The sequence below is a fragment of the Gopherus evgoodei genome, chromosome 9 (assembly GCF_007399415.2).
Source record: "Gopherus evgoodei ecotype Sinaloan lineage chromosome 9, rGopEvg1_v1.p, whole genome shotgun sequence".
Taxonomy (NCBI): domain Eukaryota; kingdom Metazoa; phylum Chordata; order Testudines; family Testudinidae; genus Gopherus; species Gopherus evgoodei.
Genome location: NC_044330.1, coordinates 57,589,894 through 57,610,003, shown reverse-complemented (window position 1 = coordinate 57,610,003; position 20,110 = coordinate 57,589,894). Strand labels below are relative to the sequence as shown.

The 20,110-nt window shown below is 44.5% G+C and overlaps 1 protein-coding gene across 6 annotated transcripts in view; it reads right to left on the bottom strand.

Annotated features, from left to right (window-relative positions):
- Positions 1 to 265: 265 nt before the first annotated feature.
- Positions 266 to 20,110, bottom strand: part of PASK (PAS domain containing serine/threonine kinase) — a 42,048-nt gene continuing 22,203 nt past the window's right edge. Inside the window, exons 12-18 of one of the 6 annotated variants that reach the window (XM_030576536.1) lie at positions 18,474 to 18,641; positions 17,861 to 17,986; positions 16,333 to 16,467; positions 14,917 to 15,116; positions 9,902 to 10,035; positions 4,223 to 4,369; positions 266 to 2,560 (exon numbers count right to left, since the gene is read on the bottom strand). In XM_030576536.1, the coding sequence (XP_030432396.1) occupies positions 2,412 to 2,560; positions 4,223 to 4,369; positions 9,902 to 10,035; positions 14,917 to 15,116; positions 16,333 to 16,467; positions 17,861 to 17,986; positions 18,474 to 18,641 (1,059 nt within the window). In that variant the 3' untranslated portion in view covers positions 266 to 2,411. Of the gene's footprint in view, positions 2,561 to 4,222; positions 4,370 to 9,901; positions 10,036 to 13,386; positions 13,963 to 14,916; positions 15,117 to 16,332; positions 16,468 to 17,860; positions 17,987 to 18,473; positions 18,642 to 20,110 lie in introns of those variants that run through there. The other 5 variants (XM_030576537.1, XR_004002140.1, XM_030576538.1 and 2 more) reach the window with 5 other exon arrangements.

The window sequence follows — 20,110 nt, the reverse complement described above, 5'->3', positions numbered from 1 at the left end:
TTATTCTGCATGTTTCAACATTTGTATTTTGGTTAAAACCAGGCTCTCTGTTAGAAGGAAGAAAAAAAAACCCAAAACTTAAATTTAACATCTAGCGTCCCTACAAATTAAGGGCTAAAAGCATCCAAGTGAGGAACCAGTGGATTTATCTGGCAAAAAGAGGAAAGAGAAAAAGAGGATTTTCTTTTTTTTTTTAGGAAACAAGCCTTTCATTGTAAGTCAACAGTTCACACAGCAACATAAGTGAAAGACACAGCCAAAGAGATACTTTAAGAACTAAAATGTTTATTCTGTTCACTTTTAGGAAACAGTGATACAGCACAATTTTGATAAAAACCATAGCAAATAAAAATATACTTTGTATTGCCAAAAACTAAACAGGGTGTTAAAAATCCGTCACTTTTTCATTTTAAAATGTAATTCACTCAGTAGAATTAGAGACACACACTGGCTATAGGATTTTCCTGAAGAAACCTTTTAGGTGCAGCTGTAGTCAGTATAAACAGAGTTATTTTGCTACAGGAGAACAAGGTCCAGTGAGGTTTCTTTCTGTTAGCCTTTCATTTGTGTGCACATCTCAGTTGCTTCTGTCCAGAATCGTTCAAACCTGCAGCATCACACACGAAGCATCTACTAGTGAGGGCAGCTATACAGAGTTCAGTGAGCAAGCCAGTCCCATAATACTGGAATTATGTACTGCAATACAGCATCAACGAATACATATTTAGATGTATAAATCCTGTTACTGTTCTGGGCTTTTGCATCCAATTCCACACACAGTGCACTAAAAACAGGTCCTTTAAAAACTCTCTCTCTCTCTCTATCTACCATACAGAATGACAGCTCCTGGGCAATGGGAAGAAGAAGGTATGAGTGAGATTTTGCAGCACAGCCAAAATCTGGGCGGTCACTCTGGGGAAGTTCTGGCCCAGATGAAAACTTAAAAGAGAATTAGGGGAAAAGTCTAGTTCAGTAAAAGACTCAACTGATGGGAGTTATACTATTGAGGCCCTGACCCCTGCGCAATTTGCCCTAAACAAAGCCATGCATGTAATCTCTCTTCAGCCGTGCACTCACCATCTTGTTCACAGAGCAGTAAACAAGCATTCAAGCTTGATTAGATTTTGTGGTGCAGCAAGGATCACTTGAAAAACCAAGCTGCATTTCTGAAATCCTTAAACCAAGGTTTACAAGAGAACTACAAACCAAGTAGGTCAGTTTCCAAGTTTGACAACATCTCAGTCTTTCTGTCTAGAGAAAAGCATGCTCAACAACAACCACCAGCATGCCCATACTCCAGAACCAAGCGCTATTAAATAGAGAAACAAAGTCAAAACCAACTGACCACGCTGGGATTTTCTACTGTATGTTTCTTTCAATATGAATTCTGTCAGAATCCAAGCCCCTTTAAAAATGGGCTCACTCGGCATCCCACTGCCATTACAGGGATAGAGGATGATGATCAGCTGGGGTTCTTTCAATCCTCAGCTTCCATCAGCAAACATTAGGACTCCAGATTCTAGATGTGAATGAGCTAAGAAACAGATAATAGCAAAAGAAGTCTTCCCATTCGCAAGGGAATGCTTGCCTCAAACCACATTCTAACAACTGCTGCAGGAAGGCTCATCCGCAACCACTGTGCCAAGCCTTGTTCACATGAATAGGATTTCAACCAGAGACCCAGCTCCTAGGAGGAGCACATGCCCTGAAGTCTCCTGACTTGAGCTAATTTTACTTCCAAACAGCTACCGGGAAGTCTTGCAGTTTCAGATAAACAGAGGTTTGGCCCAGACTGGAAACTGTATGAGAGAGTGTGTGGTGGTCTCCTGAATAGGGCTCAATTTTATACAAAGAGAACAAATCCTAAACTCACATGGGAAAATCTGCTAAGTATACTGCTGGATTCAGTTTCATTAACACTATAGACTTCTCAGGCTCACAGGGCCTGTCCAGATGAAGTGCTGATGGCTCAAGGACAGTAAGAAAGAAAAGGCACATTTGGATCCAATCACTCCTAGGGATATCCAGAAAAGCTCATCTGGAGAAAGTGAAAAGCTTCTGCATTTAAGAGTCTAGAATGGATCAGCCTGAAGTCAAAGACTGGCTCTTTCAAATCACTCTCAACCCCCTTCATATCACAGGCCTCTGTTACAGTAAGTGCATGAAGCCAACAGTGTACCAGTGGAGAGATTTCTCTCAATGGTGAGCAACTGCTGTCTTCTAGTACCTAAGGCTAATCTGTCTGTTAAAACAGAAGTGCTTAACGTGAAGCTTCTTTTAGTTCTTGGGAGGACAGTAAGTGCTGTCCAGATGATGACTAGGGAGCTGTTCTCCAGCAGGTGGGGAAATCTGCAGTATGCGTCCTCCGCATGTCAGTCCCAACACTGAAGATTGGAACAAGATCTCTTGGCTTAAGCAGTGGCTGTTCCTTCCAATTGGGGATCTGTGAGCTCACTGTCATAGGCATTATGGATCAGTCTCTGCTCACTCTGCAAGCAAGGAGCTTGCTGGCTGGCTCTGTGGCTGTGCTCAATACAGTGATTTCTGAAATTATTGCTTTCTGAGGAAGAAGAAAAACAAAGGATGGAACAGGAATTTAGGGATGAGTCACAAACACTGTTAATCAGCCAGCACGTACATAGGTGATGAGTTCTTCTTTTCCCTGGGGAAGCTCTACCCCTGCTCTGTCCTAAATACCCTCCCCTAGTCCACCCCTCCCCAAGGCTCCGCCTCTTCCTGCTTCCACTCCTCCCTTCAGCCAAAGCCCCACTCCACCTCCTTCCACCCCCTGCTCTGTCCCGTTCCTGAGGCCCCTGCCTGCTCGCTGCCTTCCCCCCAAGTCTCTCCCCCAGCCACCAAACACATGCTTGGGGGCATCACCCAACAGCTGTGGTTGATGGGTGCTGAACACCAGCTATTTTTTTCCTTGGATGCTCCAGCCCCAGAGCACCCATGGAATCAGCACCTATGAACATGTACCTCAAACACAAAGGCACAGATTCCAGAAACTAAGCCTTAATTTGCAGTCAGGAAGCAGATAGAAGCCAAATCTCTGCAAGCACTAAGATCTAGCTCAGGCCTGCACAACATGTGGCCCGCAGAGCCTCACTGTGAGGCCTGTGGGGGGATTCTAAATCCCGTGCACACGGCGCTCTGCGGGCAGCCCAGAGCCCTTTAAGTCCCAGCCATGGCCAGGATTCAAAAGGCTCTGGGCTGCCCGTCACGGCAGAGAGCCCTGAGCCCTTTAAATCTCAGTCGCGGCCAGGAATCAAAGGGCTCTGGGCTGCCCGCAACGACGGGGAGCCCAGAGCCCTTTAAATCTCAGCTGCAGCTGGGAATCAAAGGGCTCTGGGCTGCCCACCACGGCAGGGAGCCCTGAGCCCTTTAAATCTAAGCTGTGGCCAAGAATCAGAGGGCTCTGGGCTGCCCGAAACAGCGGGGAGCCCAGAGCCCTTTGAATCCTGGTCACGGCTCCAGCGGATGGGCTGGGGCTGGGATTTAAAGGGCTCGGGCTCCCCTCAGCGGCAGAAGCTCTGGGCCCTTTAAATCCCTGCTCCAGCCCCGCAAAGCTCCGAGTTACCCCAGCCGCTGGAGCCCCGGATCCTTTAATTTGCCCCTGAGGGCTCCCAGCCACCTCTTCAGCTGGGAGCCCCTGGTTGATTTAAAATCAAGTATCACCTCCCCACCTCCAACCTTCCTTTTTGGCCCACAGCTGTTTTGGTGAGGCGTCACTGGGAAAGGAGGGTTTGTTTCTGCAGGGTTGGGTGGTGCTGGGGTGGGGTGCTTCCACGGGGCCGGGGGGTTTCGGCCCTCAGCTGTTTTCTTTGGAGTAATGTGGCCCTCACCGCTTTACGAGTTGCGCAGGCCTGGTCTAGCTTAAAGCAATGACAATGACATGGCCTAGTTATTAGAGCTGTACTAATACAAGCTGTGATTCTAGTTATACAAGCTTCCCCACTACACTATCTTCTCCACGCCAGCCAAGATTCCACTAACAAGATGACTGTACCTAGTCTGCACCATTTAGGATTTCACTGGCAAGTGTTTAGCAGAAGTCCATCTATCAACAGCAGCCATATTTGAAACAATCACAAGAGTAACCACCAAGTTATCTGACTCCACACAACTCCTAGTCATATTTCCATCTCCTTTTGTAAATCTTATTCAAAAGATCCTTTCACTCCTCCCCTAGAAGTGAGTCATTTTCAGACTGATGTCTTACCTGGCCTGGCCGACACATACACCTCTTCCCACGTGTAATTAGCCAAATTCACAGGCTGCAGCACCCAAGGATCCTCTACTAGCTTTTCCAGGGTTGTGCGCTGCTCTGGAGCAGCATGCAGGAGCCCAGACACCAGAGCCATCAGATCTAAGCCAAAAAAAAAAAATTTAAGTTAGAGACAATAAGAGGTATTGCTCTGTCTCTGTCCTAGGTGATGTCTACACTGCACAGCTTACAGTGGCACAGCTGAGCCACTAACGCCTTGCTGCTGTAAGGGACACAGTGTAGCTGCTAGTTGTTGGCATGAGAGCTTTCCCACCAACAAAGCACTGTCCACACCTGCACTTTTTGTGGTTAAAACTTTTGTCAGTCAGGAGGGTGTTTTTCTCACACCCCTGACCAATGAAAGTTTTAACAAGAGTGCAGTGTAGATATAGTCCTACTTACTCTGAGACTGCTATATGAGGTTAGAAGGCACACTAAGGCCCTGTCTACACAGGCAAGTTTCTGTGTAGTAAAGCAGCTTTCTGTGTTGTTAACTCCCAAGGTGTACACACTGCAGATAGTGTGCAGAAACTGTGGAGTTGCAGTGCTGTAAAAAAACCACCCCGACGAGAAGCATCCAGTCTTCTGCACCAGGGGTACAGCACCACAGTGCCAGTGTAGACATCCTTGTTGACTACAGCACTGCGATTGGCCTCCAGGAGATGTCCCACATGCCAGTTCTTGCCTCTCTGGTCATCGTTTTGACCTCCACTGCCCTGTCCTCAGGTGACCAACCATAACCCCGTCTCATAAATTCCTTTGGACTTTTGGAAGTCCCCTTCCTGTTTGCTCGGTGATGCATGCTGTGGTCTCAGCGCATCTTTCCAGATGGCTACACCAGGCAATCCCCCGCTTGGAGCAATGCAGAGCTGCTGGACCTCATCAACATTTGGGGAGAAGAGGCTGTGCAGTCCCAGCTGCGCTCCAGCTGTAGGAATTATGATACCTATGGACAGATTTCACATTCCAAGACAGAAAGGGGCCATGACTGGGACACATTGCAGTGCAGGGTCATAGAATCATAGAATATCAGGGTAGGAAGGGACCTCAGGAGGTCATCTAGTCCAACCACCTGCTCAAAGCAGGACCATCCTCAACTAAATCATCCCAACCAGGGCTTTGTCAAGTCTGACCTTAAAAACCTCTAAGGAAGGAGATTCCACCATCTCCCTAGGTAACCCATTCCAGTGTTTCACCACCCTCCTAGTGAAAAAGTTTTTCCTAATATCCAACCTAAACCTCCCTCATTGCAACCTGAGACCATTACTCCTTCTTCTGTCATCTACTACCACTGAGAACAGTCTAGATCCATCCTCTCTGGAACCCTCTTTCAGGTAGTTGAAAGCAGCTATCAAATCCCCCCTCATTCTTCTCTTCTGCAGACTAAACAATCCCACTTCCCTCAGCCTCTCCTCATAAGTCATGTGCTCCAGCCCCCTAATCATTTTTGTTACCCTCTGCTGGACTCTTTCTAATTTTTCCACATCCTTCTAGTAATGTGGGGCCCAAAACTGGACACAGTACTCCAGATGAGGCCTCATCAATGTCGAACAGAGGGGAATGATCACTTTGATTAATCTCTGAGCAAAAGTATTGCCAAGCTTAAAATGAACAAAAGGTATTGTCAATGTTAGGCCTCAAACTTCCGCTTTGCAGAGGGAAAAAGGGAAAGCTTTCCACAATTACAAACTAAGACTTGTGGTCAAAACGCGCTGCAACCAGACAACACATTCTAACTCCTTAAAGCGAGGTAGGTTGTACCCCTGGGCACAGCTTGTCTAACCCACATTTAAAACAACTGGGTACGAGAAAATAAGTAAGCATAAATTATATGGTCAAAGCAACACAAGGAGATACGTAAGCATAAATTATATAGCCAAGTCGACAACGCTAACCACATTAAAGATTTGGCTGACCCTAATTGGTCAACCTGTTTTAAATCACGGCCGACAGATCAGATAAAAAGTACAAAGGCATGAGACTGTGTGTGTTTCACTCATAAGGGAAACCTGACCCACACCTCCTGAACCGGAGGGACGTGCACTTCATGACTGTCTGGACCTGGCCAGTTCGCAAAACGGCCGACTGAAAGATAATGTTTTTTTAAGTGAATGCAGGGTAAGGTTATGGAGTAAAGAGCTCTGGTTGCTTGAGCAGAATTGATCTCAAGTTGTATCGATACTATAGTGTTAAGATAGTAGTAGGTAGCTAATGAATAATAACTTTATATGCACTTGTGCTTGTCTTCAGTATAACCTGCCATTTATATTAATCCTTATTCAGTGCTGGTATTTAATCTTGCTTTTCTTATTTTGTCTGTGTTGCCTTTATAGTCAACAGTCATTAAAAACCTTTTTGAGGAATAATCAGTAGATTTAATTTTTCTTATATGGGCATTACTCAACCCCATTACATCTGTGTCGGGTGGTGGGAAGTAGCAATCACCCAGGGCCCAATTAGTTTCCTGATGAGTGCCTCCTTCCTCCTTTATCTCCGCAATCACATCTCTCGATCTGCTAGCAATGCTCCTTCTGAAAGGTTGCCGACCCCTGCCCTACGGTGATCTTCTGTTCTGGGAAGAAAGTCCCTGCTTGCAGCTTCCTGAACAGGCCAGTGTTCTAAAAGATGTGTGCATCATGCACCTTTCCAGCCGAGCCTGTTAATGTCTGTGAAATGCCCATGGTGATCCACAAGCACCAGGAGGACCACTGAAAAATACCCCTTCCGATTAATGTACTCGGTGACTAGGTGGTCTGGTGCCAGAATTGGAACGTGCGTGCCATCTATCACCTCTCCGCAGTTAGGGAAGCACATTTGTGCAAAGCCATCCACAATGTCACGCATGTTGCCCAGAGTCATGGTCTTTCAGAGCAGGATGCGAATAATGGCCCTGCATACTTCCGTCAACACGAGACCAACAGTCGACTTTCCCACTGCCAACCAATTAGTGACCGATCGGTAACAGTCTGGAGTAGCCAGCTTCCACAGTGCAATCACTACACGCTTCTCCAGCTGTAGGACAGCTCTCATTCTCATGTCCTTGTGCTACAGGGCTGGGATCAGCTCATCACACGGTCCCATTAATGTGGCTTTTCTCATCTGAAAGTCTTGCTGCCACTGCTTGTTGTCCCAGAAATGCATCACGATGTGATCCCACCATTCAGTGCTTGTTTCCCAAGCCCAAAAGTGGCATTCCACTGTGGACAGAAGCCTCCGTGAATGCCACAGGCAATCTCGTGTCGTAGCTAGTACACATGGCGAGATCAATGTTGCACTCCTCTTGCCTTTATAGTTTAAGCAGTAACTCCACTGCCACTCATGACATGTCAGAGCGAGCAGCATATGGTCAACAGTTCGGGATCCATTCGGGCAGACTGAAGAGGCAGAGCGCACAGTACACAAACCATTGAAAGATGGCACCAAATGCAGATGGAAGCACAGGGACTGCTGCAATGCGAAGCAATGCATCACAGGGTATTGAGACAGGACCCAGGATGCCCCACAATCCCCTCCGCCTTCCCACAACTCTTAGCGACAGAAGAATCATAGAATCATAGATTAGTAGGGTTGGAAGGGACCTCAGAAGGTCATCTAGTCCAACCCCCAGCTCAAAGCAGGACCAATCTCCAACTAAATCCCTAAAATCCTGAATGGCCCCCTCAAGGATTGGGCTCACAACCCTGGGTTTAGCAGGCCAATGCTCAAACCACTGAGCTATCCCATAGAGATGCTGTGAACACACTATTACACCAGCAGCTGCCAGTGTGAACACACAATAGCAGTTTCCCTTCAATGCTCTCTGAGCGGCTCTGTAACTCTGCCAGTGTAGACATACCCTTAGTAAATTAGGTTCAATATCCATAAGTAGGTAAAATTGTAATCCCAGATCCCTCCAACCCTTCTGCTAGGATTTCTCTGTCTTGTCTCATTCACTCAGGGCTGTGTTTGCCTGGCTTGGAGAATGATCTAAGCCTTCCACATTGTATAAACAGTGAACTGAAAAAAAGGTAAGAATAGAAAGAAAAAGAATCTATAGCATGGCAGACTTTGTTTTCACACCATTCTTTTTACAACTTTGGTGCCCCTGATGGGCACCCACCCATTCCAATTCCAGTCCTCTTGCAGAAATGGGGTCTTGTGTTTGTTTTTCTTTTAAGGGCATATACTGGTGGCTTGGGGAAAACACCAGGAAATTCCTAACTGCAAAACTATAGAGGCTCTGTATGAGACTAGAATATTCCTAAGACTACCTACAGAGAGGTTGCTGATGAAAGATTTATCAACCCAGGACATGCTTGTTCTCTTCAACACCTCCCCCAGGAAGCAAGTCCAGATCATGAAACCAATTCAGAAGCTACAAATGCAAGCAAACACCCTTCACATTCCTAAGGGCCTCACTGAGGTGAGGAAGTTGCCAGCAAGACCTCTCAAGCCAACAATACAGGTTGGAAATGGTTAAGTGAAGTAAAGCCTGAATTTGCATTCAAGTCTCCTGAGGACCACTGGTAGTCACTGGACCTAAATTTATCTAGTAGGCTGAACTTTCTGATTACATTATTTGTTCAGCTCACTCAATTTTTAACTCCTTAGTGGTTTGGGATAATGAATGAAGGAGTGAACTCACCACAGAGAAGGTCTGGAATTTGAAATATTGCCAGTGCAGGCAGTACACAGATACCTCCATATGTGTAAAGAATTAGAGTAGAGTACTTTCCTTAAAGCAGGTGAATATACAGGTTTGCATGTCATAGCTCTTTTTCAGATGAGAACTGATGTTTAAGAAACTAACCATGTGTGAGACAGACTCCTAAGAAGAGGGCAAAACCTGGAGAAATGAATATACACTGTGTGCTTCCAGCTACACAAAGGTTCTTTCTAGAGCAGAGGTTTTTAAACTTTTTTTTTCCTGGTGATCCAGCTGAAGAAAACTGTTAAATCCCACGACCCAATGGAGCTGGGGGATGAGGGGTTTGGGAGGGGCTCAGGGCTGGGGCAAAGGGTTGGGGTGCAGGAGTGAGGGATGCGGGGTAGGGCCAGGAGTGAGGGGTTGGGGTGCAGGAGGGGGCCAGGGCTCCGGGTGCAGGCTCTTGGGTGGAGCCGGGGATGAGGGGTTTAGGGTGCAGGGTTGGCATGCAGGCTTACCTCGGGTGGCTCCTGGTCAGCAGTGCAGCAGGGGTGCTAAGGCAGACTTCCTGCCTGTCCTGGCACCACAGACTGCACTGCACCCCCTGAAAAAGTCAGCAGCAGGTCTGGCTCCTAGGCAGAGACGTGCAAGCGGCTTCACACAGCTCTCGCCCAGTGGGAGTGTGGAGCTGCTGCTCAGGGCAGGGGCAGCACATGGAGCCCCATGGCCCCCCCTGCCTAGGAGCAGGACTGCAGCTGGCCGTTTCCAGGGTGCAGCATAGTGTCAAAACAGATAGGAATTAGCCTGCCTTACCTGGACAGCACCGCCGAAGGGACTTTTAACAGCCTGGTCGGCGGTGCTGACCAGAGCTGCCACGACCCAATGCCTTACATTCTGCGACCCAGTACTGGATCGCGACCTGCAATTTGAAAACCACTGTTCTAGAGCAATCTCTTCAACTATGGTCAGTTCCACTGGCAATGAATGGCATGAATAAATGAAAAACTCACCTTCTGACACCCTGTAAGGAGGATTTAGTACAGCCTCCATGGTCTCCTCTAATTCACAGAAGGGATTCTCTCCAAAGAGTAGGGTATAAAGGGTGATGCCAAGTGACCACATCTCCAGCTCTGGTCCCTGGTACCTACAGAAAAATACAGAAGCCCACATAAACTCAAAGTACAAATACACTAAGATATATGAAAGAACACACATTTATAAAGGTATGTATATGTGGTTCTGAATTTTATTTCAAAGTTAGGAAAGCTAATATGCAAATATTTTAGTTCTACACAACTCTATAAATGCTTAAGCAGAAAAAAATATATAGGACAACTAAAAGTGTTTATATATAGTGCCTTCATGCACATGCACACAATCCCTGACCATCTCCCACCCTCATTCCTCCAACACTTGGTATTCAGTTTTGCAAGTCGGTGCTTTCAGAAGTGAGAACACTTATCACTTGGAATCACTACACAAGCTTCCTTCATGCAGCTCTGTATTTTTCCTCACACACAACACTTCCAGTAATTTTAGTCATGGGCCTCTCCTAAATAAAAACTGATAAATTATGCCAAATTGCAAACAAATTATGCAACATGAATTAACAGCCACTAGAGGAACAGCCACCTCATCATAACTAGTGTCTAGATGAAATCAGAACCTAGCCTTCCTGAACAAAGAGGGCTAGTATAGCTACAATATATATCTGGTGACCAGAAGAGCAGACTAACTACTGAACCCAGGCCAAAATTAGAGCTTGTGTACACTTACAGCACTGCAGGTGCACCAGTACCACCGTAGTGCTTAGTGAAGACACTACCTATGCTGGTGGGAGAGCTTTTCTCGTCAGCATAGGTACTCCATTTCCCCACGAGGCAGTAGCAATGTCAATAGGATAAGTCCTCCTGTCAATACAGCACTGTCTATGCCAAGAGTTTGGCCAGTATAGCTGCATTGCTCGTTCCACACCCGAGTGATGTCATTATACCTACATACGTTTGTAGTGTAGACCAGGGCTTACCAACCAGAGTTTCAAACTACAGGTTAGACAGCTCAGGGCATAACCCTCATCATCCTGAAACACCCTCTCCCGAGAGAAGAGTCCTACCACTTGACATCCCATCTGGGAAGGAAGGTAACTTGCTTCACACAGGGCTAGAAGTGTGCGACACTCTGTACCTCAGGGGAACACCCAGCACCCCCACGTTCATCCTTAGTCACGTTGGGTGTCTTTGGAAGCTTCACGATGCACTGAGCATTGCTGTTATAGTAATGTTATTAGTTGTAATTTCATGTATAAAATTATGAGGCTGAAAATGTGTCCTCATGGCTTAAAACAAGCCCAGGCAAAACTTTCAAGGAGCAGAGGGGCAGTTCACACCTCATCAGGGCACGTATGGGACAAACCCAGCTCAGCCTCACAGGAACAAAGAACGCTGGCCTAGGCAGCAACAAGGATTCTCCCACAGTATTCTTGCCAGCAAGTTAAAGAAGTATGGGCTGGATGAACGGACTAGAAGGTGGATAGAAAGTTGTCTAGATCATCGGGCTCAATGGATCATGATCAATGGCTCCATATCCAGTTGGTAGCTGATAGGTATCAGAGTGCCCCAAGGGTCAGTCCTGGGGCCAGTTTTGTTCAATATCTTCATTAATTATCTGGAGGATGGCGTGGACTGCACCTTCAGCAAGTTTGTAGATGACACTAAACTGAGAGGAGTAGTAGACACACTGGAGGGTAGGGACAGGATACAGAGGGACCTAGACAAATTAGAGGATTCGGTCAAAGAAATCTGATGAGATTCAACAAGTACCAGTGCAGAGTCCTGCACTTAGGTCGGAAGAATCACATGCATTGCTACAGACTAGAGACCGAGTGGCTAGGCAGCAGTTCTGCAGAAAAGAACCTAGAGGTTACAATGGATGAGAAGCTGGATATGTTACCAAGAAGGCTAATGGCATTTTGGGCTGTAAAAGTAGGAGCAATGCCAGCAGATCGAGGGACGTGATCATTCCCCTCTATTTGGCATTGGTAAGGCCTTATCTGGAGTACTGTGTCCAGTTTTGGGCCCCACACTATAAGAAGGATGTGGAAAAATTAGAAAGAGTCCAGCAGAGGGCAACAAAAATTATTAGGGGACTGAAGCATGTGACTTATGAGCAGAGACTGAGGGAACTGGGAAAAGAACTCTGCAGAAGAGAAGCATGAGGGGGGATTTGATAGCTGCTTTCAACTACCTGAAAGGGGATTCCAAAGAGGATGGATCTAGGCTGTTCTCAGTGGTAGCAGACGACAGAAGGAAGAGTAATGGTCTCAACTTACAGTGGGGGAGGTTTAGGTTGGATATTAGGAAAAACTTTCACTAGAAGGGTGGTGAAGCTCTGGAATGGGTTACCTAGGGAGATGGTGGAATCTCCTTCCTTGGAGGTTTTTAAGGTCAGGCTTGACAATGCCCTGGTTGGGATGATTTAGTTGGGGATGGGTCCTGCTTTGAGCAGGGGGTTGGACCAGATGACTTCCTAAGGTCCCTTCCAACCCTGATATTCTCTGATTCTATGCAAGGATCTGTTGGACTCTCGAGTGAGTCACCCCCCACCCCTCTTGTTCAGTTTGGGACTACGATGAGGTAATGCTCACCTGATCCTAAAGGGGTGGGGGGCAAAGACAAGAGAGAAGAAATAATGATAAAAGGGAGAGATGTTAGCCATGCTCTCTCTCTTCCACATCCATCTACAGACACCACCACCAAGAGAGTGAAGCGCTGATCATAGGGGAGAGCCTGGCTGAAGGGCAACCAGCCAGCCTGTGGTGTGAAGCATCTTAAGTTTGTAAGGGCACTGAAAGTGTTAAGATCAGCTTACAATGCTTTTTGCTTTTATTTCATTTGACTAAATCTGACTTCTTGTGCTTTGACTTATCACTTAAAATTTATCTTTTGTAGTTAATAAATTTGTTTGTTTATTCTACCTGAAGCAGTGCATTTGGTTTGAAGCATGTCAGAGACTCCCCTTGGGATAACAAGCCTGGTACATATCAATTTCTTTGTTAAACTGATTAATTCATATAAGCGTGCAGCATCCAGTGGGCATAACGGGACACTGCAAGGCAGAGGTTCCAAGGGTTGTGTCTGGGACTGGAGATATTGGCTAGTGTCATTCAGTTGCACAATCCAAGCAGTGGCTGACCAAAAGTGCTCACTCACGTAGCTGGGAGCAACATAGATGCTAGCAGCCGTGCAGGAACAGCCTGAGAGTGGGGGTTCTCACAGCAATGCAGGGTAAGTAAGGCTGGCTCCCAGAGTCAAGGATTGGAGTGACCTAGCAGATCACAGGTACAGATAACAAAAGGGGAACAACACAAAGTGACATTTGTTAATTCGCTGGTAACACAGCTTAGTCATCAGTCTACTCAAAGCAGCTATTCCTAGGCTGTAGACTGCACAAAGCGCTTGCTGCTGCTCTGGAGAAAGGACTGGCTCACCTCCTTTTTTCCAGCTGCTGCAATACATGTCAAGTTTTTTCCATTAGAAAGAAGAGCCTGGGGAGGGGACTCAGGTGAACAGCTAGAAACAAGGAGGAACAGTTAATCTACATGTCCCTAATAGTAATCCTTGCTCCAGGAGGAGGAACTGTAATTCTTCTTCAGGGGCTGAATCCATAATCTACTAACCTCCACTTGGAAAGGAACGTTCAGAGGAGATGGGGAATGAGAAAACCCAATGTCTGGACCATGTGTCTGGGGGAGCAATGAACCAATCTTCAGGGAGATACATGTAGTGGGAGAGGAAGCCCAGACTACAGGACAGCATGATCAAGGAGAGGACAATAAACTGACCAAGCAGCAGAGAAGTACGTGTCAGAAAGTAAGTAGAGAAGGGGGACGGAATAGGATGGGAGTGGGAAATGACAAAATTTCTTTCAAAATAAGGCAAGTTAAATGACAGCTACAACATAAATACTTCCCTGATACCCTGTTTCTCCATGTAAACAATTGCTGTACTTGCCAAACAGATCTGTGTTCATAAACAGGCTTGAATGGGAGGGGTCGTGGGTCACCAAGAGCCATCTATTAAGATGTAGATAGTGAGAAACACAGAACAGATTAAGTTGTAATATGACTCACCTAGACCCTACCAGCCTATGGATAAAAATCTTAAACCTGCTCCTAACTTGGTTGTACAGCATGGCAGCCAGAAGCTCACCCGGCATGCTATTTTTAATAAAGCACTACATGAGCACCACTAGTTCAGCTTGAAGTGGCACTTGCATTCTAATCACAACAGGCAGTTAGTCCCCCTTTGGCTGGGAAGGTTCATGCTTGTGCTGAGTGCAAAGGAGAATTACTTTATGATCTTGTATCAGAAGGGTAGCTGTCTTAGTCTGCCTCTGTAAAAGCAGCAGAGTCCTATGACACCTTATAGACTAACAGACGTATTGGAGCATGAGCTTTCGTGGGTGAATACCCACTTCGTCGAAGTGGGTATTCACCCACAAAAGCTCATGCTCCAATACGTCTGTTAGTCTATAAGGTGCCATAGGCCTCTTTGCTGCTTTTATGATCTTGATAAAAGACGTATAGAAAAATGATCAAGACATTTTGAGATGCTTAGGGTGCATTTGGACAACTGTCAAAACTTAAAGCAGTATTTCCCAATGTGAGGGTGCACCCTGTTGAGGGGGCAAGAAGGACTAATGGGCAGAGGCCCACAGATAGATTTCTCAATTGTTACCCAGTCTCAGCTTTCATTTGAAAGAGAGGAATGAAGTCTCTGCAATAGTAGTGAAGAAAATCTGCAAAAGATGTGAGCCAAGTGCAGCCTGTGCAGCAATGTCTGTGAGTTTGCAGAGTACCTGAAAGAAGAGCTTTGAGGTGTGAAATACCCAATTTATTTCAATGGGTCTAGCATAGATGCTAATGACAATAGTTTAAGCATCATTCTGTCATTCTTCTGCCCCAGCCTTACAAGTGCATTGCTAACAAGGAACACAAGAGCAGTTTTCATTCAGGTCCAGTACATACGGATTGCCCAAGAGCACTTCTGGTGAGCAGTACTCAATTGTCCCACAGAAGGTGTAGAACAGTTTGCCAGGTTCCAAGTAAGCAGCTGAGCCAAAGTCCACCAGTTTGATTGTGAAATCTTCAGCAATTATGATGTTCTCATCCTTGATGTCTCTATGGAGAATATTTCTGCAGTGGAGATATTCCACTGCTGACACTAGCTGAAGCACAAAGAGTGAGGTCACAATACAAAGAAGTTTACATGAGGGACACTTATCCAGAATAATACAGAACACAACAGAACTCTGATAGGCATAGTTGGGGGGTTTGTTTACATCTCATCTATACAAGATGAGCTGCATCCAACTGGGGATGGCTGTCATCGTATTACAGTAATACTCTCTGGGAAATATACTTGGAAGCAAACTAAGGTTTTGCCCTCTCCAAATGTGTAAGGTTAGGGTGCCTTTTAGCCATGTTGTTTGTTCATCCCCGGGGGTTAGGAGCACCAGCGATTAGTCACAATCCAGCAAGTTAATTTTTTTTTTATCCAAACTTTGACCAAAGAACAATTTAGTATTCCCACATTTCCTTCCCCATCATTGCAGGCTTATAAAGTATGAGTATTTGGGAGTGAACTTTTAATATAAATAAGATAACTCACTCCTAAATACTGAGGCCTGGTCTACACTAGAAAATTAGGTCATATAACTACGTCGCTCTTCGGAGTGAAAAATCCACATCCCTGAGCAACAGTTATGACAACCTAATTCCCCGTGTAGACAGCACTAGGTTGACAGAAGAATTTTTCCTTGCAATCCACCTGCCCGAGAGGTAATAAACTACACTGACGGGAGAACCCCGCATAGTGTCTATGCTCAAGAGACACAGCGGTGCAGCTGCAGCTCTGCAGCGTTTCAAGGGTAGACAAGCCCTCAGTCACTTCCTTCTGCACACTTAATTCTGCAATGCCATAATTAAGGATAGCATCACAATTTGCGAACAAACAATTCTGATAAAGTGTTAATTTTGTGACACCACAATCCAATCAAGCAGGCAGAGCAGAAAAGTAAGGGGGAGTTTCAGTTTTCATAAACCTTTGTGTGACAGCAGTAAAGGAAAAGTATATAAAATACCTGATTTATTAATGGGACTTGGGGAAACCTCATTTAATGTTACCCCACTTGTGGCAGCAGTCTTTTAAAGGTTATTATGGGTGACATTTCAGACCACTAGAAATCAGCCTTCCAAAATGTTCAAGTGGGACTCTCTAAATACCGCACACTATCATAGAAACAGAGCAGTGCATATAGATTGACTAATCTTATGTCAACTTTCCAATGAAATAGGATTTTTGTAATAGCCAGGTTTTCCCCATCATAATTGTCAATCTGGCACATTCTCAGAAACACGGTTTACTTCAAAAGTAGCTCTCACCTGTCTGAATATATAGCTTGCCAAGGGCTCATCCAAGTCAGGCTGATTATCAATGAATGTGAAAAGATCTAGACCCGATCCATGCTTCTCCATCACTAATTGGAAAAAACGTCCATTTTCAAATACATGCAGCACCTATAAATAACAGGCACTTCTTATAATGCTTTTTATCCTTACAGCATTGTACAGATATTAACCTCCACGAAGGGCAGTGATAAAAGCATATTATAATCTTTACGGAATTAAATCTCTCTAAACATACAGCTTGTCAGCATTAATTGCCCAACTTGTAAAATCATTCAGGGTAAGCGGGGAAAGAATTTAGAAAGGGAGCATCAGTTTCCAGTCTAAAGCTTTCTTGTGTCACCAGATCACTGCCACCAGAAATAAAGTCTCCTCTGAACACTGAAGTCTGAAGTATACAAAAAATTCAGAGGAAGGATTCCTCAGTCTTGTGACAATCAGCATGAACCTCCCGAGAAGGGTAAATTTCAACAAAATAAGCTTCTCATGTCTTGGAGAATTAGCTATCTTCTGCATACTCCCAAAACCTAAATAGCAGGTAAAGGAGTCAGGAATTCAGTCCTGAATCCTTCACAAGATAAATCAAAACCTTCTGTTTAATGGTATTAGCTACTGTCCTCTAACTGCAGGGACAACCAAATGAAGGCTTTGATGATCGTGACAGACATCTCAGACTAACTAAAAATCCACTCTTAATTGAAAATGGTCTCTTTCATATCACTAAGTCAGCATGTCCTGGAGGGAATTCTGAACACTGACAGAATCAGAGAACCCCTGTATGGTCTGAACATAGAAACCACAGAATTCAGTAAGGCAATGTTACAATGCCCCTAATTCTCCAAAGACTGTTGCAACAATCTAGCTCACATCTATATCATTGTCTCTGAGTAAAGATTGCAAGCCATGACAAATCTTGCCAAGTTCTTCTGACTTGGTTAGAACGCAAGATTTTTGAAGTGAGCCATGTCTAATAAGTCTGTAACAGACTTCAGATGATTTATAGTGATGAGAGTGGGTTTGGTCAGTTTGCCATAATCCTAGAATCAATTTAGTAAAGCTAAGTTAGTGTTTATATTTTTGTATACAATTATGATCATTACTAAAAAAAATCAGGAAGAATACAGAGTTCCACATGAGGAAGACTTTATTCCCCATATACTGGATTTTCCTTGGGGGGGGGGGGGGGGCTGAAATGGAAAAAGTTAAAATATGGAAATAGTTAAAAAGAATCAACTATTAGTTATCTTCCACTGATAATTTTGATGAACTAATCTGACCAGATAAGTGTCTTGGGTGTATTTTAAAGAGTTAATACTATATATTAAGCAAGCAATTTTACAGCATTTATTGTATAGTCTACTTTGCATTAAGAAAATGTCAGTAAGAGTTATTAGCTACTAGACAACAGCCTGATGGAAGATCAGTTTGAAAGATGGAAGGAAGTGAAGAATAATTCAGACTATGACTGTACCTTAAAAGCTGTGTGCTTTGAATTATACTATACCTTAATAATACTGGGGTGCTGCAGCTTTAGCAGGATTGCAATCTCCTGAGTAACCTTCCCCAGCTCAGGATCCTCTACCCAGCAGTCTTCCAGCACCTTCTCCTTCCAAATAAACTTTACTACAACCTACACAAATAATATAATGCAAGAGGGCCCTGGATGATTAAGATGAAGATTATTTTCTCTACGAGTTCACTAAACGGCTATTGCCAGCAGGATCTGAGCCATCATTTGCAGTTTGTCCTCTCTGCTTACTGATAACTTAATTCTACGGCATTGTTAAGATCTGCAATACCACTGCTCTTAGACTTTCAGTGGGCTGAATTAGATACAAAATGGTTACCAGTCACAAAATGAGGCTGGTCACATACAGAGATTAATATATCCTTTTCAAGCACATATTACATCAGTGTCAATACCTTTCTGTTACTTCTTTTGTATGTTTCTGTTTGTCTTTTTAAAGAGCTAAGAACTTCAGATTTAATTTTGTGTTTTTGATAGTCTGAGGTTGACATTTCATTACAGATTAACCTTTGCTCTTGCAATAAACGGTCATATTATAAAAGAAAAAAATAACTAGAAGAGTAAATTAAGGAAATTTTTCCTCCTTAACCTCCTTATTATCTTTCTTGCATCTGGCAGTCCAGACAAAGCCAAAAGCTCCTTTGCCAATGAGATTGACAGTGTCGTATTTCTTTGCATATTCTCCCTCACATGCCTTCAATCTTTCCAGATCTTCAGCTCTTTGGGAATTTTCAAACAATGGCATTGTCCTGATCACCTGGAATAAGAAGGAAGACACACCAAAAAACTGAAATGAGCCAGTGAGTGAGGTTTATAATACAAAGAGATATAAAGAAATAAGATATTTAGAGGGAGATGCTTTTTCACAGTAGTTGTGAAAATGTGTTATTTTAACTCCAATGAATCATAGAATATCAGGGTTGGAAGGGACCTCAGGAGGACTTCTAGTCCAACCCCCTGCTCAAAGCAGTACCAACCCCCAAACTAAATCATCCAAAAGCTGTCATTGTCATCAGAATCACCAAAATGAACTAGAGTGATGGTTCATCTAGTTCAGCAACCTAACTCCGGCAGTTGCCAATACCACACACTTCAGTGGAAAGAGAAGAAACAGAAGAAAATGTACCTAGATAATTGTGTAAACTTTCTCCGTACACAGCAGTTATCTTCTTCAACCACCACCAAGCAAAGATTATGTTACATTCTGAGCAAGAATTTAGATTATTTTTCATGTTTTAACTTGACCATTAGGCTCAGAGTCACATGAGTGTTTAAACTCAGTCACAATAGTTTGTCTCACTAACCTAAAACTCAGCAGTGAATTCCACAGATATAAACATGACATCAAGAGTGTTCATAAGAACGGCCATACTGGGTCAGACCAAAGGTCTGTCTAGCACAGTATCCTGTCTTCCAACAGTGGCCAATGCCAGGTGCCCCAGAGGGAATGAACAGAACAGGTAATCATCAAGTCATCCATACCTTGTCACCCATTCCCTGCTTCTGGCAAACAGAGGATAAGGACATCGTTCTTTCACTAGTTCTAAGTTTAATACCCTTTAAGTTTCATAGACTGTCATCTTGTTCTCCTGGGAGACAACAAACAGATACTGATGAATTTTGGGATACATTTCAGCCTTCCCTACTCGAGTGTAGTATATTAAATTGCTCTCCTATAGGGAGCAATTTAATACACTACACCCGGCACCAGCAGGAGTTCACAGCCCCGCCACCCAAAGCACTGGTGGCACAGTGACCTGAGCCTGCAGGGGAGGGAACGGGGGCTAGCCTCCCCAGCCAAGAGCTCAGGGGCCGGGCAGGACGGTCCCGCAGGCTGGATGTGGCCCATGGGCCATAGTTTGCCCACCTCTGCTCTAACCAATACACTTTAAATGGTTTTAGGGCATTTATATTAGATGCACTTAGACCATTTTATGTTATCCTTGCATTAATTTAGCTTAATGCAGTAAGTTACCAAGTCTGAACAAGAGAGGTCCTGTAAAGCATTATGATGCACTAAGAAAAAATCCAAAAAATGAATGAGTAGTTAAAACTACTTTGTTTTGTCCCTCTCATTACAGTTAAATACTTCCTGCAATAGACATTACATCAAAAAAATTCTCACTTCAGCTTCACCCTGAGAAGGGCGGAAGCAAGAACTGAGAAGCATTTTCAAACACTAAGTCAGGGGTGGCCAAACTTACTGGCCCTCTGAGTGCATCTGCC